The sequence below is a fragment of the Mus musculus genome, chromosome 1 (assembly GCF_000001635.26).
Source record: "Mus musculus strain C57BL/6J chromosome 1, GRCm38.p6 C57BL/6J".
Classification (NCBI taxonomy): domain Eukaryota; kingdom Metazoa; phylum Chordata; class Mammalia; order Rodentia; family Muridae; genus Mus; species Mus musculus.
The window spans coordinates 153,094,184-153,113,867 of NC_000067.6; the positions used below are offsets into that span (position 1 = coordinate 153,094,184).

The window sequence follows — 19,684 nt, forward strand, 5'->3', positions numbered from 1 at the left end:
ATTTTGGCTTCTGTCTCCCCCCAACAGTCACAGACTGGAATCTCTTGCCTCTTCAAAGTTCCCAAGAGGGCAATTCATTCACATGACCATGGAGGAAAGTTCTCACCTACCCCAGCCTTTGTCTCCTCACCCTCCTCCTCATCCTCACCCTGGGGAACCCTGGGAAAAAAGCACTCCGGGTTATAGAATGTCTTGTTCCAAGCGCTGCCTGGGGTGTGCATGCTGAGGTCACTGAGACATGAGGGGAGGGATCAAGAAGAAATTCTGCCCTTCGGAGGTTATAGGTGTGGCTTGTTTTCCTTTGCTGCCTTTGAAGGGATAGTAACTACTATCCCAGTCTCCCCATAGCAAAAGAATGGGGGTCCAGAGGGGGATCTCTGGTTAGAGGCATCCTTTAGATGACCGATTTGACTTAAGGGAAAGAGGCAGTTAAACCTAAGCCACTCAGAAGTTCTGACTCGGATGGCCAGTCCCCTGCTTTCCACACACGCTGTTCTCTCCTGCTGGTTTATTCATTCTCTCTTGGGCTAGATAGCCTGAGCTAAAACCAGCTCCAACCTCATGGCCCTATGCAAATTGCTTTTCTGTTCGTTTTTTTTTAAGAAAGGGTCTTGCTATGTAGCCCTGGCAATCCTCCTGCCTTGGTGCATTGCTGGCATCAACACCAGACTTTATCTTTTGTTTTGTTTTGTTTTTTTAATGAACTTGCTGGGTAACCACGCCAATCGTTCAGCTCCTCTAGTTACCCAATGAGACTCACTTTGCCCATTGTTTGGCATGCCAGTCTGACAGTTGACGAAACAATTGCAAACATCTCACACACACACACACACACACACACACACACACACACACACACACACGGAGCCAGACGTGAAAAGGCAGGTGCCCAAGGTCTCAAAAAGTTAAGGGGCACTTTTGAAATAAGCAGGGTCTAAGGCTTGCAACAGATGATTGCCATGAAGAAAGTGAAGTAGCCTGTAGGTGAGCCATTAGAGCTTTACCTGGGTTATGCTCCGAAAACAGTGACATTAGTGGACCCTAAGGGTGGAGCGTTAGCCATCAAAAGGTCACCCACTGGACACTTGCATAGGTCAGTAGTTCCAACTACCTTCCACAACCTCCAATTCCCCGAAACACAACTTGGGCAACTGCTGTCATGGTGACCGGTCCATCAAGTATTGTCTATAGTAAAGCTGGGGTGGGGGGGAGCACGGCTTCCAGGGAGGGTTTAGGAGGAAGCTTTGCCCTTTGAACTATAGGTGTGGCTTCTTAGGCTTTGCCATCTTTGAAGAGGTAGCCACCACTACCCCAGGCTCCCCTTAGCAAGAGAATAGGGGTGTGTGGGGTTGCAAGCGGGAATCGCAAAGGTAAATGAGATCCTTCCAAATGCAAAGCAAGCCAGGAACAAAAAGCAAGAGGATTTGTTTGAGTTTGCCCTTAGCATCACTCCGGACTCAGGTTTTTAAGATCTGGTATGTTATTGACAGTGGCCTGAGATTTCAAAGAACTTCCTGGTACAGCACCCCCTGATGATGAGCGTTAGGAGACGTGATGTAACATGAAAGGGGACATTTAGAATCAGAATTTAGAGTCCAGTTCTACCCCCAACACATCGTCTGAGTTTCCATTTTCCCATCTTTAAAATGGCCTTAATAATAGTGTTTACCTCACATAGATTTTTGAAGACTCAAATGACACTCTTTAAGTGTATCTTGTTGGCATCAGGACCTCCCAAACCTATGACATCACATAGGCGACAGCACGACCTGCCACCTGCAGACCTATCGCATAATTAACAGGAAACACCACGTGGTTTTTGCCTGTTGTTCTTGAGACAAGGTTGTCTTTGCCCAGGCTGGCTTCAGACTTGCTGTGTGGCTGAGGGTGGCCTTGAACTCCTGATCCTTTTGCCTACATCTCTCCAGTGCTGGGACTAGACTTGTCCCATGATACCTGGTTTGTAACAAATGCTATTAGGAAACTTCAGCTAGCGTGAACCAAGCACCCCGGTGCACCCAGTAGCTATTCCGAGGGAAGGGAGTGCGAGTGTCGTGCGCTGTGGGGGAGGGGCGGCAGAGGAGGACCATTCTGAGAAGTCCTTTCATCTGCGACCCTGGAGCAATTTCCTGCAGGTGAAATTTTAAGCTTCCTTTCTGCTTTGGATTAAGTGGCTTAATCAGCTTTTGCCTTCCACCCTCTACTGGGTGCTGAGAAAGTAAAAAGTCACTGGCAGAGATTTCAGCAAAGCTGAGCGGTTGGGCCCTCCAGGGAGGCAGGAGCAGTCTGGGAATTTAGAAGGCTGAGGTTGGCAGCTGGTGCAGGAGTCTGAAGAGCCACTTGTGTGAGCAGGAAATCCCTGGGGCTATTTACTAAGTGGGACCTGTGGGGGGAGTCTTCTGTAGCCGGAAGTAGGCTACTTGGAGCCTGAAACATATACACAGCCCTGTGCCCCTGATGCCGGGCTCTCCCCTGGTTAGGTCTCTACAGGGTAGATCTCATTTCCTACCTGATGCTTTGGGTCTCTCCCCCACCTCCGGTCCTTCTGGCTCTCCTCAGTCATTGGTGTTGAGCTTTTTAAAGCATTTAGAGCATGGGCTGATTAAGAAACAAAATTTAAGGGGCTGGAGGAAGGGCTCAGCAGTTAAAAGCACTTGGTGTTCTTTCAGACGGCCTCAGTTTGGTCCCCAAAGTCATGGTCTGGCCGCTCACAACCACCTGTAATTCTAGTGGGGGAGGGAGGAAAAAGGAGGGAGAGAGAATGATACAAAGACCAGGATGACACAAACTTTAGGGGGATATGGAGCATGTGTATAAGGGACTCTGGTGACAAAAACATGTGGCACAGAGTCATTTAAGACCTGTGAATCTTGTTCTGGAATGCAGGTGGTTTCTAACACAGGGCATCTGATGCCCCCTTTTGGCCTCCTAGGACACCTGCACTCACATGAAACACATAGAGACAGACAGACAGACAGACACACAAACACAAATAACAAGTAAATGTCACAGTGAAGTCTTTGTTCATTCCAATGTATTCCCTCTGATGATGTGGGGGAGGGGCATGCCACAGTCCTGACCAGTTTGACTTCCTGGATTCCTGAGAGTTGTCGGAGGATTCCTCTCTTAGGGGTGCCATTCTAAAAAAACAAAGGGATACCCCCACCTTGCTTCCAGTCAGTCCCCAGTCTGAGATGGGTAACTTCGGAACATCTTGTGCCCGTCAGGGATGGATAGACCAGCACCAAGGAGGGTAAGCAGATAGCCTCACTCTTCCTGGGACTTAGATGATTTGAGTGCAAAATCCCAAGGCTAAGGAGATAGTGTGGTGCTAGAGAGCTTCGGTGAGGCTCTGGATAGAATCCCCAGCATTGTAAAACAAATGGAAACGAACCAAATCCACAGACTGAGGTTGGAGAAGGAGCTCAGTTGGTAGAGTGCTTGCCTCGTGTGCCCAAAACCATGGGTTCAATCCACAGCACCATATAAACTAATCCCAGGATTGGGAGGTGGGGGTAAGAAGATCAGAGGTTCAAGGTCATCTCTACTACCTAGTGAGTTCAAGGCCAGCTTGTGATGCAAGAAGCCCTATCTGTCTCAAAACAAAGAGGAGGAGGAGGAGGAGGAGGAGGAGGAGGAGGAGGAGAAGGAGAAGGAGAAGGAGAAGAAGAAGAAGAAGAAGAAGAAGAAGAAGAAGAAGAAGAAGAAGAAGAAGAAGAAGAAGAAGAAGAAGATTCAGCTAGAGAGATGTCTCAGACGTTAAGAGCACTGACTGTTCTTCCAGAGGTTCTGAGTTCAATTCCCAGCAACCACATGGTGGCTCATAACCATCTGTAATGGGGTCTGAAGCCCTCTTCTGGTGTGTCTGACAGCTGCAGTGTACTCATATATATATATATAAGATAAATAAATCTTTTTTTTTTTTTAAGTTCAAAATCTGAGCGTCCCACATTCTTAGAACTTCCTGTCTCAGGCTGACAGACAACCTGGATGTCTGGTCATTCCAGAGATCTAGGACATCCATCCTAGTTACTCCTGCATCTATCTTGTCTGGGGCAGTGATGAGAATCCCAGTTCCCTGCAGAAACAGTGGGGCTGGAGTTAATCAGACTAGGCTGCCTCAGCCTACAGCAGACCTACATCCCGATGCCACCCAGCCAATTGCTCTTTCCCAACTCTGCCCAGTTTGTAAGGTTTCTTTGAATCATTGCTCAGAGGTAAAGGGGGAAGCAATAGCTAAAGATACAAGGCTCTGAGCTAAAAGAGTCCCCGTTCAAACAGATCTGGGAAGAAACAGGAGCTTGTTCATAAAGGGGCAGCCTTACTGTGTCAAATGAAACTGTTAACATCTTCTAGAAACTGGCTGAGTGGGCCTGCCCCACAGCAGGACAGCCACAGCCTCTCCTGGTCCATCCTAGCCAGTATCACTTCCTTCAAAGTCCAGAACCAAAACTCTCCATCAAGGACTCCACACCCAGCCCCACAGTTCCCCTGCCGCAGTATCCACTAGGCACAAAGATTTATCAGTCCACAGTGAAATCTGACCTCCTATGACACGACACACCCCGTCCCTTTACATTCCACGGAGAGAAAATTCCGTACATATTCATCAAGTTTCTCTCAAGTGGCGCACAAAAGAGCTGCTGTGTGGCCTCCCGGTTAGCAATTTTGTTCTTGTTTTCTGGGGGGATGGGGGGGGGGGTCAGGGATCAAGATCCAGGCTCCTGGACCAGCCTCGGAGCCCGGCTGGTAAGAAAGGGCTTCTTTTGGCTCACGGGTGAGGGCATTGCAACAGCGGCCTAAGGCGGCTGCTCCCTCTGAATCCACAGTTAGGAAGCAGAGGGACAGGAGTGAATGCTGATGCTCTACTTATCGGCTCTGTTCTATTCAGCCTGGATCCCCAGTTCATGGGATGCTACCACCCACAGTCAGGGTGGCTCTTTTCTCCTCTGTAAACACCCTCCCAGGCAGGCCCAGAGATGTGTCTCCATGGCGATTCGAAATCCCATCAAGTTGACGGCTTCCTTCAAGTACCCTAGACCTTTGTTTTTCTGCATCTGACAGAAACACCTGTGCAGGTATCCAGACGCAGGTCAGGAACTAGATTAATTTGAGGCAGAAGGCTCCTGGATCAGCCAGAGCTGAGACTTTTTTTTTTTTTTTTTTTTTTTTTTTGCTCCTCCCTTAAACAAAACCCAATTTGTGGCGATTTTCGCTCTGCCCACCGAAGCCAGGTGCTTCGTCCATCATCTATCGGAAGGCGGGCAAATTAGCTCTGATTCAAGTGTTCCTCCCTCCAATCGATCTTTCAGCAGTGCCCTTGTGAACGTAAGCATGCGTTTCCCCTCGAGGTTCTTGCAGGCTAAAAATACCCTAGTTACTAGTGCTTACATCGTTGTCCAACACAAAATTAAGCATATAGAAAGTGTGGAAGAGTTTTTGAACCCAGCTGGTAAGATCTCAGCAACGGTTGGATGTTATTTCGGTATTCTCTCATTGCTGTTAAGTCCTGGGAATTTTAGCTTATGGTTTCCTACACACTAGCCGCCAAACTACACCCCTGTCTCCCTTTGATGGTTCCCCTTTAAATTATTTTGTTTTATTTATTATTATATGGCATGCAAGTGTCAGAGCACACAAGAGGAAGTCAGAAGACAACTGTGTGCAGCTGGCTCTCGCTTTCCACCTTTGCTCGTGGGTGCCAGGGATCAAACTCAGGCTGTGTGACAAGCACTTTTACCGGCTGAGCTGGCTTCCCAGACTGTGTTTTTAATTTTAAAGAGAGAGTCTTCCTAATTTTTCTTAACTAATGATCCTCCTGCCTCAGCCTTGTGAGCAGCTAAGATTAAAAGGTGCCTCCCCAGCCTGAGCTCATTCTTTCATTTTGAAATATTTACTGAGCACCTTCTGTGTGACAGCAATTCCGAGTCTACAGCTAGGAGAACAGATAGAAACAAAATATTTGGCTAGTCCTCTTGCTTCCTATTGGGAAAGCCAGACAATTAATGAATCATATTTGGCTGTATCTCACAGATTATCCGATTTAACCCCTATGAGATGGGATCTCTATTCCCATCTTAAAAACATGGAAAGAGGACTGGCAAGGTGGCTCAGTGGGTAAAGGCACTTACTGTCAAGACTAACGGCCTGAGTTCAATCCTCAACTCACGTGGGACAAGGAGAGAACTTCCACATACACAACATAACATGTATACACACACATAACCACATATGTGTGCTTGTGCTCCCGCCCCCCCCCCCCGGACTAAATAAACATAACAATTTAATAATATATACAAAAGGGGGGCTTAAGCAAGTTGAGGCTTGTTCTAGATAGTACAGCTGTTGAATGGTGGAACAGGGTCTCACGTAATTCTTCAGATCCTTTGTCCAGTTAACATGGACCTGCGGAGGAATGACAGACATCCCTCAAAGCAGGCTCAGTGAAGGCACAAGCTGGGCATTGACTCTCGGCCTGGTCCAGGTTAAGCCGTCACAAAGCAAAGAGGTTTTCATGTAGGGAGGAGGCTAGGAAAGACCCAGTAGCGGGCACAAGCCTGAGAGAGGAGATGGCTGATAAGTGAGTTGGTTCTCTTCATTTGGAAAGGCGCTGGCTTTTGATGGAGTGTGCCGAAATCACTGAGTGTAATGATTGCCTGTCTGGGCCATTCTCAGGGTCTCAGCATTTTAAACAAGCAAGAGTTAATGTTTACCTGGAAGGATTAAATACCTAAAGGTGATTTCAGACACCAGAAGTCCGCCAATAGAGACACTCTTTTCTTCCTGAACTTCTCAAAGTCTCACATTCTTTTCATTGGTTGTGCCCTACATGCCTCTAACCAGCCAGTTATGGACTAAGCGGCTTCCTACATCCATCAGCTATGGGAACATAACCAAAGAAAATAAACAGAGGAAGAGCCGGGGGCATTAACCACTCCAGAAGAAATCCCAGGGCCCCCAGATAAATGGAGCAAAGGCAAACGTGGTTATTCAGGCTCAGATGACTTTTTATCAAACTGCTTAACTCCAGCCCGGAAGCAGGAAGCCTGCGCGACTCTTCCAGCCGCGGGGGATTAGATCCCCACATTGCTAAAACCCAAGCTGAATTATCCACAAGAGAAGGACCCCCAGTCCCAGTGATTCGAAATTTGGGGACTGATTTCTGCTCAGGGATCTCGTGTAAAAGGTGCTGTTGATTTTCAGGCTTTTGACACGAGGCCGGAACTCTGGGCCTTCCTTCCCACACTCCCAGTCAAGCTGGCAGCACCGTGGGGTTGGGGTTGGTTTCCTCTGGGAAGCCCCATTGAAGGAGCTTTCGTTTGTTTGCGTTGAGGGCCATCCTGGAAGTGCACTCCTGGCTGCCTGACTAGCCAGGTTGATCACACTAGTTCTGGACCAGCCTTTCCTCCTGACGGGGGCAGAAGCCAGAGCAGTACAGAGGATGCTCTGCTGGAGAGTGGTTTAGACATTCTCACAGACGGGGATTTATAGGGCTCTCTCCCCTTTCTTTACCCTCCCAGCAGTGCTTACAGCTGTATGCTCTAGGGGGCGGTAGAGAGCAAGGATCTGAGGATATCTGGTAAGAGTATTGAATTTATTTTATTTTATTTTTTAAGAGCAAAGTGGTGGGTGTTTTCCTTCCTTTGTGTCTTGGGTTTTTTGGGGTTTTTTTCTTCCATTTTTTAAAAAGATAGGATCTTGCTATGTACCCCAAGTTGGCCTCAAACCCATGATTTTCCTGCCTCAGTCCCTGAGTTCTGGGATTATAGGTATACACCATCACATACCATAAAGTCTGTTTCAACTTGTGGTGTTTTGTTTTGTTTTGTTTTGTTTTGTTTTGTTTTGTTTTGTTTTGTTTGTTTTGTTTTGTTTTTATGAGACAAGGTTTTTCTGTGCCCTGGCTGTCCTGGAACTCTCTCTGTAGACCAGGCTGGCCTCAAACTCACAAAGATCTGCCTGCCTCTGCCTCCCAAGTGCTGGGATTAAAGGCGCACCATCATGCCTGGCTGGAGCTGTGATATTTTTAAACTGAGGAAGTTTCAAGTCTCTAAAATATGAGTCTATCGATGGATCTAGAAGAAGTGTGAAGCAACAAAAAGAGTCTTCAAGAGTGAGCGGCCCAAGAGGGATCAGATTCCATCACTAAGCTGTGATCGCATAGATAGGACAGATTCCTGGAACTGAGACACGCATCTCGGAAGACCGTTGTAAGGATGAGATGTGATAATGAAGCCCCGAGAAGAGTTCCTGGCACATGGCCGAGCCCTTGGTAGATGCTTACGGGTGGCCCCCATGCATCCCTGGCTGCCATCTGCAAAGGACGCAGAAGGAGGCTGGAGCCGCTGATGTGCTGTACGACGAGAAGAAAGTAAGGAGGGTTCTGAGCTCTGATGTAGCGGGATCACGCTGGATCGTACCAGGAGAGCCTTCCAGGCCTTCAGTGCATCTTGAAGGATCTTATTGCTAATGAAGTTGAGCCCTCTGGTTAGAACACCTGAATGTTTGGATGAAAGGCACCATCATTATAATCTGGGCTTCACTTGTTTTACTTGGCTGCTTTTGCCAGTTGCTCATAAAGTGTTAGTCACTACAAGATATGAGTCACTGAGCATTAACTTGCCCATATCCTTCAATACAGTCAAAAATAATCTTTTGTTAAGCCTCTCAGTTTGCATTTTAAAATTATTTTAAATGATGTATTCATTTCTCTTTGGTTTTTGTCACATGTATACATACATATGTTATAGCCTGCTGAGTGCATTTAGTACTGACCACATGGTGTTAAATAACCAATTAGGGCATTTGTCCCAAGGGAAGATTGCGTCACCTCATGGCAGTCATTAATTGCCTGCTGCTTGTCATCCAGAGATGGGGACCCTTGGGATTTCCTTATCCACACTACGTGTCAACTGATGTTGCCATTATTCAAGTCTTTTTTTTTTTTTTTTTTTTTTTTTGGTTTTTTGAGACAGGGTTTCTCTGTATAGCCCTGGCTGTCCTGGAGCTCACTTTGTAGACCAGGCTGGCCTCGAACTCAGAAATCCGCCTGCCTCTGCCTCCCGAGTGCTGGGATTAAAGGCGTTCGCCACCACGCCCGGCTTATTCAAGTCTTGTTTAGGCAGCCGTATTGTTGAGATTTCAAGAGTGCTGCTTTTCTGTCCTACATAAGACACAAACTCTTAGAATCTTCCACCCCTCTTCCTAGATGTTACCTGAGCCTTGGGTGTAGGGGTTGTATAGATGTATGGATTGGGGTTGGGCATGCCATAGTAAGTCCCTCTGTGCAGCCTGGCCAGTTGAGGCTTTCTTTTCCCTTCCCTCCCCTCCCCTCCCCTCTCCCCTCCCCTCTCCCCTCCCCTCCCCTTCCTTCTCCCCTCCCCTCTCCCCTCCCCTCTCCCCTCCCCTCTCCCCTCCCCTCCCCTCCCCTCTCCCCTCCCCTCTCCCCTCCCCTCCCCTCCCCTACCCTCTCCTTTCCTTTCCTTTCTCTTCTGTTCTTCTCTCTTCTGTTCTTTTCTCTACTTTCTTCTTCAAAATAGGATTTCTTTATGTAGCCCTAGCTGTCCTGGAACTCACCTAGTAGACCAGGCTGTCCTCAACTCAGATCCACCTGCTTCTGTCTCTCAAGTACTGGGATTAATGACGTGTGCTACCACTGCCTGGCTTAGTTGTGACTTTCTGTGATGGTCTCTGCAGGTTCTACAACCCATGTGGTAACTACTAACATTTTGCTTGATGTCACCCACTAGACAGTAACCTATCCAAATGATGAATTCATATCTGTCTTCTTACCCGTACATCCTTAGTATCCAGGAAGATGTCTGGCTAAGGCCACAGAGCATCTATATCTGGAAGTCATCAGGGCAGGTCTTAGAATTCAGACTCCTGAAGGGATGATGCCGGGTCCACATTCCTTCCAAGAAACTTGCCTCCTGGGTCATTAAGTGCTCTCTCCCTCAAGGCCAAGTTGCTTCTTGCTTCGCATGCCTCATATCCTCTTCTCAGATTCTCTATTCATGGGAAGCAGAGTCCACCTCCAACTGCTTCCTCTCTTCCGCTCCACCTCCATCTCCCCTGGAAAACTTTAACCGTCAGATGAACCGATAGCGTCGAGACTAGGCTGGGCAGGATGCTGAAGCAAGATGAATGTTATGGACCCCACCTCTGAGGCCTCACACACAGGCCTGGGGAGAGTGAAGAGCCCAGTGTGATCCTGTCTCCTGAGGTTTGACAGTATGCAGGTACATTGGCCATGTAAGGAGTGAGACTGACCAATCAGGTCTGCTCTGTTCACTCTACACCTCCCACTCCACACTCCCAAGAGCAAGACCCCCGTAGGGAGAGCTGGAACAGATGTTCACTCACAGAGTTCAGTATCCTCAGGGGTCCCAAACCCGTCGCACTCGATATGTGTGTGCCCTGACTGTTCCTCACCACACAGGGGAATGTCCTATTCTCCCTGGAATCTCTGGAGGTCTGAGGTGCCTGTCCTCATCCCACTCCACCAGAAGGTTCAGCATAGTGCCCTGTAATTTAAAGGGGTGACTCCTAAAGACAGGCACGTGACAAAAGCTTAGGATGGGTGCATCAACAGTGTGTGTGTGTGTGTGTGTGTGTGTGTGTGTGTGTGTGTGTGTGTGTGTGAGTGAGGAGGGGGGCGGGGAGTGTGTAGGTGACATGTGAAAGTCGGAGGATAATTTTTGGGAGTCGCTTCTGTCCCTCCACCATGGGTTTCAGAGCTTGGTCTCCAGACGTCAGGTTTGTATAGCAAGCGCTTTTACCCACGGAGCCATCTTGCCAGCCCTAGGATTGGATGCATGCTTTATCAGTACCCGCCAGGCAAGGTCTGGGGACTCTGTTTTCTTGTTGTTTGTTTTACTTTATCTGCTTTCTTTTCACAAAGAGACTTTTGTCAGGATATAACGTCTCATTAAATAGACTCTTGTGCCACTGGCTCGGTTGGCTCTGGCCCCCGTCTCGTCCCCAGTGGCCTCTCCAGGGCAAGTATGTTCACCACGAAGCTACTTGAGTTTTCCAAGCCAAATGTGGCTTCTCAGGCATTTTTCTTTCCCAACAAAGAGATCCAGAAGAAGATCCGAAGGCTGTAGTACACTGGCAAGCCTTCCCTCGATTCTTTCCTGTGATGTGTGGGATCGGGTTTGACCAGTTTTTCCATGTGTGTATCCCCTACATTTGGCAGTGCCCCTCTGGTCTTTATTCTCAAAATCTTCTGGCTCTGTCAGACTTGTTAGTGCTGTTCATTAGAGGCTTTCTGTATTTACAACCTGTAAATACTGAATGTGGTCAATTTTACAATGACCAAACAGTCATTATAATGACCACTTTTACAACTTACCATTGTAAAATTGGCACCAACAGGGACTAAAGCTACAATGTCCGTCTATTCATCCATCCGTCCGTCCATCCTCTCCCACTCTCGCAATCATGCACGTGGTAGTAAGATCCAGGCTGTGGAAGTTAATTTAGCTAAGCAATTTTTGCTGTAACCACCTCCAATAATTAGCTGTAATTTTCTAAATGCAACTTTCATCTTTCTGCAGATCGGAAGGGCTCACTTCACACAACCCCCCCCCCCCCCTGAGGTCATGCAGTGTGTCCCTGAGTCCTTATACCTAGAACTTTCCCAGTTGTGCCTCTGTGGAGCATCACTGAGCTGTCACATTTGCTGCTTCTTCTCAGGGAATGGACCGAATACCTTCTCCTTGACTCTCCAGCCCCTGTCCTTTGTCATTCACTTGTTGTTGCCGCTGCTCAGAATCCAAAAAGGCTAAAGTGCAACTCTGAGTTAGGCTTGTAGCACACGTGCACAGGGATGGGAACGTCTCACTTCTTCCGTTTATTTATTTTGTTTGTTTGTTTGTTTACTGGGCAGTTTCATGTATCCCGGGCCTGCCTCAAACTCTCTGTGTAGCTAAAAATGACCGAAGCTTCTAATCCTCCTGCCTCCATCTCTCGAGTGCTGGGATTAGAGGTATATACCATCATGCCTGGTTTAGGCAGAGCTAGGGACTGAGCCCTGGCTTCAGACATGCCTGGCAAGCGCTATCAGTGAGCTGTATTCCCACCCCCGATGAAAGTTTAATATAACATAATGGAGATGGTATCATCCAAAAGTAGAGGTCTGAATGTTGGGAACAGACTGAAAAAGGCAAGAAATTAGCATCAAGGCCAGGACATCCATGTGAGAAGGATCAGGGCTAAGGACTCCCCCGATACAGCAAACCTCGTGGTTATAAACATGGACCATTCTTCTACAGCTATGGACACAGTTATAAACAGTGACTATTTATACTCCCGGAGGGTGTAGGGCAGTCAGATAACCAACTCTTCTAGACAAGGGGCTGTGTTCCTAGCTCCTGGCCTCCTCCTCCCCCAGACCATTCTTTACTTCTCTCTTACAGCCAATTCCTCTCTACCTCTCACTTAGGACACTTGTTTCTGCTGTTATGGACACCCAGACTAACCAGAATGTTTTCAAGATGAATTCCCTTGGTTTAATCATATGAGATAACAGTCACAAGTCCCAGGAATTTGGACTTGGGTATGTGGGGCAGGGGAAGTCATTACACCAGTGGAGACTTGGACCCAGGTATAAATGAGAACTGAGCAGAGTCATATATGTTTTTTGTTTTGTTTTATTGTTTTTAGACAAGGTCGAATATAACCCAGGCAGGCTTTGAACTATTTACTGATCTTCCTACCTCCACCTCCCAGTGCAGGGATTTCAGACATACTCCACCAAACCTGGCTCATACATTTGTTTTGAAGACAGAATTAATTGAATTTCCTTGTAGGCTGAATATAAGATATAAAAGAAAGGGGTACAAAGACCATAGGAAAACACTTCTTTGGGGCAGAGGGAGTCTGTATTATGTAGTTTTCTATTGCTGTGATAAAACACCAAGACAAAGACAAGTTACAGATGAAAGAGTTTATATGGGCTTTCTGTTCTAGAGGGTTAGAGTCCATGATTGAAGAACAGGGGCAGTGGACATGGTAGGAGGACCAGCAAGCTCAGATCTTGAACAGGAAGCAGAGAGAGAGTGCCCTGGGAATGATAGGAGGCCTTTGAAACCTCAGGGCCCACCCCAGTGACATACTTCCTCCAGCAAGGCCATGCCTCCTAAACCTATCCCAGCAGCTCTACCAACTGGGGACCAACACCTGGACCTCTGAGGTACAGTCTCATTCAAACTCCCAAAGAGCCTTTTTACAATAATGGATCCAGAGATTCATGAACATATTAAGATAGAAATATATCCTATGCTGGAAATACTGATTCAAGAGCCTTTAGTGTGTCCTTCAGTTAGCTTTGAAATGGAATGAAACACTTGTGGTTGTCAATATGGGTCCAAGGACAGGGAAGCCTGGTGGAGTCTGGTGTGTCAGGGTCTGAGAGGACTGGGAATCAGCATAGAGACCCAAAGGGTCATCTACAGAGGAAGGAGAACAGGAGATGTGGAGTCTAGCTGGGGGCCCGAGCCAGAGACCAGAGACATAGGGGATAGGACGGGCAGCTGAGTTCTACAGGGCAGACAACTCTCTACCTGACACCTTTGTCCATCCTTACACTCTCTGGCATGAAAAACCCACCACCTAGAACAGCAGAGATTATCTCTAGTGTCTGACCTGAAGCCAGGAAGAGGGACTGCTAATGTGCAGGTCTTATGGGCTCTTCTCCTCAATCTATTGGTGGTCTCCAGGGGCAAATCTGTCACCTGTTATTACAAAGGAGAAGCATCTCCAGCCACAAAGGCTCCATCTGCCTACCACCCACCAAGCCTTGGCATGGTTCCTGATTGGGTGTCAGATCATTTGATCCTGAGTGGAAAGCAGCAGGCAGCTGCACTCACGTCAGCCACAGAGCTATTCCCTCGTGGGCACCAACTGCCATTCAGAGCCATTCCGTTCATGCTTTCAACTCGAACATTTGCTCTGAATGGCTCCCTTACCACACACATCATCCAGAGAGCGCCCATCAAATGTGCGTTATCTGGCTGTTAGAGTCAAGCGATGGGAAGCAGGCCTGCCATTACTTAACTCACACCAGATTATCCCAAAACATCTGCAGGAACAGGCAGTTTAAGGATCTCTGTGTGCTTCTACTTCAGTGAATTCTCAGTTTATCCTTCCCTTATCTTCCCTGGCATGCCCATGTTTCCAGTTCTAATTCTTTTTTTTTTTTTTTAAAGATTTATTTATTTATTATATGTAAGTACACTGTAGCTGTCTTCAGACACTCCAGAAGAGGGAGTTAGATCTTGTTACAGATGGTTGTGAGCCACCATATGGTTGCTGGGATTTGAACTCCGGACCTTTGGAAGAGCAGTCGGGTGCTCTTACCCACTGAGCCATCTTACCAGCCCTCCAGTTCTAATTCTATATTTGACTGACTCATGAACTCAGTTGCACACCAGAATCACCTGGGGGGTGGGGGGGTGGGGTGGGGATTGTTGTTGTCTGGGACATTTTAGTTTAATTGATCTTGGGTATGAGTCTATGTTTGGAATTTTTAGTTTCCTAGGTAATTCTTTATTGTTGTTGTTTCAAAATTTAAAGTTGCATTTATTTATTTGTTTGTTTTGACTTCTTTGTTTTCTGTGTGTGTGTGTGTGTGTGTGTGTGTGTGTGTGTGTGTGTGTGCGTGCGTGCGTGCGTGCGTGAACATGCATGCATGCCACAGTTCATGTGTGGAGGTCAGAGGACAACTTATAGCCATTGGTCCTCTTCGACCACGTGGGTCCAGGGAATTGGACTCAGATTTCCAGGTTTGGTGGCAAGTGTCTTTGCCCACAGAGCCATCTCAATGTCCCACCTCATCAGGCAACTCTAGTGTGTAGGCAAGTGTGAGAATCGGTTACTGAACAGTGAACCCAGTGCAGGGTCTAACAACTGACAAGAGGAGCTGTAGCTCTCTGCAGATTCCTGCCTTGCCTCTCCTGAGCATTCCAGGCCCATAGGACAGAAGCCTTGATGCAAACTTAATGTGAACCCCACCTACATAAACCATGCTGTATGCTGCTCCATATCCAGATGGCATGACTAGGTGGAGGCTCTGATACTGTATGCTTAGCTTGTAGTCTCCCCTACCCCCACCCCCACACACTCCCACCCCAGGGTGCTCAAGGCTGACCTTTTATTTTAGCAATGTCAGAGTTCTAACGATGTTTTTGTTTTGTTTTGATTTGTTTTTTTTTTGTTGTTTTTGTTTTTGTTTTTGTTTTTGGAGACAGGGTTTTTCTGTGTAACAGCCCTGGCTGTCCTGGAGCTCGGTTTGTAGACTAGACTGACCTTGAACTCACAGAGATCTGTCTACATCTGCCTCCCAAAGGGCTAGGACCAAAGATAGGCATGTGTTACCACGCCCAGCCCTAGCTGCAATTTTATGTTAAGCAGTTGTTAAGCCACAGGGAAAGCAGAGTAAAGGTGGGTAGAAACACCCAAGGATATGTCACACACACACACACACACACACACACACACACACACACACACGCTCACACACACGCTCACACACAGGCACATGCACACACACACTCACACGCAGAGGTACACATACACACACATGCACACACTCACATGCACACACACAGAATTAAGCTAACAATGGCATTCTGACAGTGTGCACCTTTCTGGTAGAGAAGAATGGACCACAGATCTTCATCATTTCTGCTTCTGTGAAACCAGCTTTAAGAATTATGGGGGGGGGGGGGATTCTGAGTCCTTTCCCCCTAAAGCAGGTCTTGCTCAATGATTGAACTGCTTACAAGCAACGTCCTTCCTCCTCCTGTGAGATCCAGAACTGGCAGGATCTAACCCTGCTACCAGATGCTGTAAATTCCTAGCTCCTGGAACTGAACATCAGCACATTTCTAGAAGGCCATTTGGTAATACGTTTCAAGAGCTTGAAATACTTCCACATCCTTTTGTCCAATTATGTTACTTCTTATCCCGAGGAAATAATTAGAGATGTGATAAAAGGTTTATGTAGAAAGATAGTCATCAAAGTGTTATGTACAAAAATTAGGTTGCAAAAAACGCAGATGTAACTATAAAGGTTCCATACTATCTGACTAGGAGGAGCTACAGAAAAGGCTAGACCCCACGCTTGCACATGATTTTTCATTTATCTGTTTAGTGTGGGAGAACATGGCACAGAGGTCAGGCTGCAGGAGCTGGTTCCCCCTCTGCCATGTGGGTTCCAGGCACCGAATTCAGGCCATCAAACCAAAAGGCCTTGTACCTGCTAAGCCGTGTGGCTAGCTCCCAGGTCATCTTCATGATGTGGCAGAATGCTCGCAATATGAAATATGAATAAATGAAATAATGCAAGTTGGGGCTGGAGAGATGACTCAGTAGTTAAGAGTGTGCGTGGCTTTTTACAGAGGACCTGAGTGTGATTCTTAGCACTCTTATCCGGCTGCTCACAACTGTCTGTAAGTCCAGCTCCAGGGGCATAGCTTCTGACCCTCATAGACACTTGCGTTCAAGTATGTGCATATGTGCACACACACAGAGGCAGAGAGACACACACACACATAGCGTGGGGGAGACAGAGAGAGATACACACATACACACACACAAAGCAAGGGAGACACATACAGAGAGACAGAGAGAAACACAAACACATACACAGAGTTTAAAAACAAAATAAATCTTATCTAAAACAAGAAGAGAATGCAGGTAATTACTATTTAAGCAATTGATTTTTAATTCTTTTTTTTTTAAGATTTATTTTATGTATATGAGTACACTGTCTCTGTCTTCAGACACACCAGAAGAGGGCATCAGATCCCATCACAGATGGTTATGAGCCACCATGTGGTTGCTGGGAATTGAACTTAGGACCACTGGAAAAGCAGTCAGGGCTCTTAACCGCTGAGCCATCTCTCCAGCCCCGATTTTTAATTCTTCCTATTTGCAGTGTTTGGGACAGGAGCCTCATGCATGCTAGGGAAACACGCTACCATTAAGCTACAACTTAATGCCTCCTTTGCAGTTGAGTGATAATGTGGATCTACACAGCTCTTGACAGACAGAAAGCCCTGGGCTATGCTGGGTCAACTGTGGCTGCTGGAGAGTGTGTTTGAGACTGATTTCTATTTTTTTTCTCCTGTACTTCCCAAGCTTGTGTTATATTTGTAATTAGAAAAATGAAAACAAAGAACTGATGTGATGTCTCATGCCTGTCACTTCAGCATCTGGAAGGCTAAGGCAAGGGGATGGTGGGTTTGAGGCTAGACTAGGCTACATAACAAAATCCTTTCTCAACAACGCTCCCTCAAATGTTTATTTATTTTGTATGTTTGTAATTAAAGGATTTTATTTTTCATAATGAATCAAGCTCCTATCAAAGGCTGATCTCAGAAGTGACCCCTGTGTAAATTAGCCAGCATCCCCATCACTACCCATACACATAAGGATTCATTCTGAGTGTGTCTCTGCTTATGGCTGCCCTGGAGTCCCACAGCATAGGAGCGAGCCATATAAAAGAAGGGAGAAAAAGTCTCTCTCCTGCCCTTCTGTGAGGGCTGAGGTAAACGTGCTGGCCAGTGGAATCACTTTCACCCGTGAGTGTATTTACTGGCTACTCCTGTTCTTCTGCAACATTGTGAACTCAAACAAGAGCTTTGAGGATTAGAAAGGCCTTGTTCAGACATACAAAAGGCTATCCATTCATTCTAGAAGTATTTCCTAAGCGTCCTCTGTGCCAGACAAAGTTCTCACTCATTCTACCAGGGCTACTGGCAGTGGTTCAGGTTGCTGACTGATGGAGCAAAGAAGGTAAATTGAAAACTAATGTTTGATGTTCCATGCAAATCAACAGAATGTCACTCTACTCTGTTGTGGCCACTTGGGAAGTTGGGGGTGACAGCTTTCACCAAAGTTGTTTCTCTCGCTTCCTCCTTCCCTCTCCCCCTTCCCCCCTCTCTTTAGATGGAAGTGATTGTTGGGGACTTTGGGATCGTCGTGGTACCCAGGGATGCAGCGGACACAGACCGGATCATGAATCACTCCTCCATACTCCGCAAGTACAAAGTGAGTCCTCCATCCCCTGCTGGTACACCTCTGAGATACTGCCCTCTTCTGAAAGTTCTGGGAGGCTGGAAGAGTGAGGGGACAAGAGTAGCCCCTGAGAGGGATTGGTGACCCGTTCTTTCTGCTCTGTTTCCAGAACAACATCATGGTTGTGAAGGATGATATCAACCATCCCATGTCTGTAGTCAGCTCCACCAAGAGCAGGTATGGTCAGCAAATGGTCAGGGACCTTTTGGCTAAGTTTAAAATTTTCCATAGCTTTCCTCAGTCAGTGGCAGCCTGTCATAGTTACGTTTGTATTGCTCTGATAAGACGCCATGACCAAGGCAACTAATAGAGGAAAGCGTTTCCTTGAGCTTCAAGTTTCAGATAAGGAGACCGTCATGGTGGGGGGCTCAGCAGCAGGCAGACAGGCAGGCAGGTAGGCTGCTATAGCAGTTGCTGAGAGCATACATCTTTAGACACAGTCTTAAGGCAGAGAGACCGCAAAGCCCGCCCCAAGTGTCACACCTCCTCCAACAAGGCCACGCCTCCAAATCCTCTCTAAACTATCCCACCAACTGGAGGCCAAGGATTCACACATATGAGCTTAGAGAACAATTCTCACTCAAACCACCACACGACTCTTAGATTCAAGTGGACACTTGTTGCCAGCATTCACTCTTCTCTTTGGACTTCATATATTTATACCTAGATCCTTTTTTGTTTGTTTGTTTTGCTTTGTTTTGTTTTGTTTTCAAGTCAGGGTTTCTCTGTATAGCCTTTGGCTATTGTGGAACTCACTCCAGGCTGGCCTGAAAATCAGAGATACATCTGCCTCTGCCTTCTGAGTGCTGGGATTAAAGGTGTGTACCACCACTGCCCAGTTGTTTACTTTTAATTGAGGGGACAATACATTAACTGGTCTTAGTTGCCTTGAGGGAAGAAGAGGATTTTTTATTTGTAGACTCTTAGTTCCAAGTGCTGGTAAAGCCAGGCTTTATTAGTAAAAGTATAAGGCAGGCCACCATTTTAAAAAGGCCTCAATATTAAGAGTTCTAAATTAGATGTATAGTTCTCATTTACAGAAGTCCAAAGGAATTGAATCTGGTCTCTTTGTTCTGAAGCTTCCATTGTTGGAGACATATCTACTGCCAAGATTGTTCTCATTGGAAAATAACATGGGGAAGCCCAAGACAGGATGTTTTATCTTTAAGGTGACCAATCCAACTACTATGGTACATCTCCACTCAGGAGGTGAAGGCAGGAGGATAACAAGTTCAACGTTAGCCTGGGTTGCATAGCAAGAACCTATCTCAAAAATAAATGGGGGCTGGAGAGATGTCTCTGGGGTTAAGAGCATTGGCTGCTCTCCCAGAAGACCCAGATTTGATTCTTAGCACCCACGTCAATTCACTACCATCAGTAACTACAGTTCCAGGGAATTCAATGCCTTCTTGTCTTCTCAGGCACTGTATACATATGATACACAGATGTATATGGAAGCAAAATACCCATATATATAAGATAAGACTAAAGAAACTTTTAGGTTTAGAGTTGTATATACCATTTTCTTTGTCATCCCACTGGCTCATGGGTAGAGGGAGGCTGGAAAACACAGTTTATTGCTCAGCAACCATATATC

At 46.7% G+C, this 19,684-nt stretch overlaps 1 protein-coding gene across 4 annotated transcripts in view; it reads left to right on the forward strand.

Moving 5' to 3' along the window:
* The window catches only part of Nmnat2 (nicotinamide nucleotide adenylyltransferase 2), a 164,486-nt gene that overhangs the window by 139,403 nt on the left and 5,399 nt on the right, over positions 1-19,684 (forward strand). For 3 of the 4 annotated variants that reach the window (XR_387163.4, XM_006529455.4, NM_175460.3), the window contains 2 exons: positions 17,959-18,060; positions 18,197-18,264. Coding sequence is in view for 3 of the 4 variants with exons in the window: in XM_006529455.4 (XP_006529518.1) it covers positions 17,959-18,060; positions 18,197-18,264 (170 nt within the window). In the remaining variant the exon portion in view is untranslated. Of the gene's footprint in view, positions 1-27; positions 2,752-17,958; positions 18,061-18,196; positions 18,265-19,684 lie in introns of those variants that run through there. The other variant, XM_006529456.4, reaches the window with a different exon arrangement.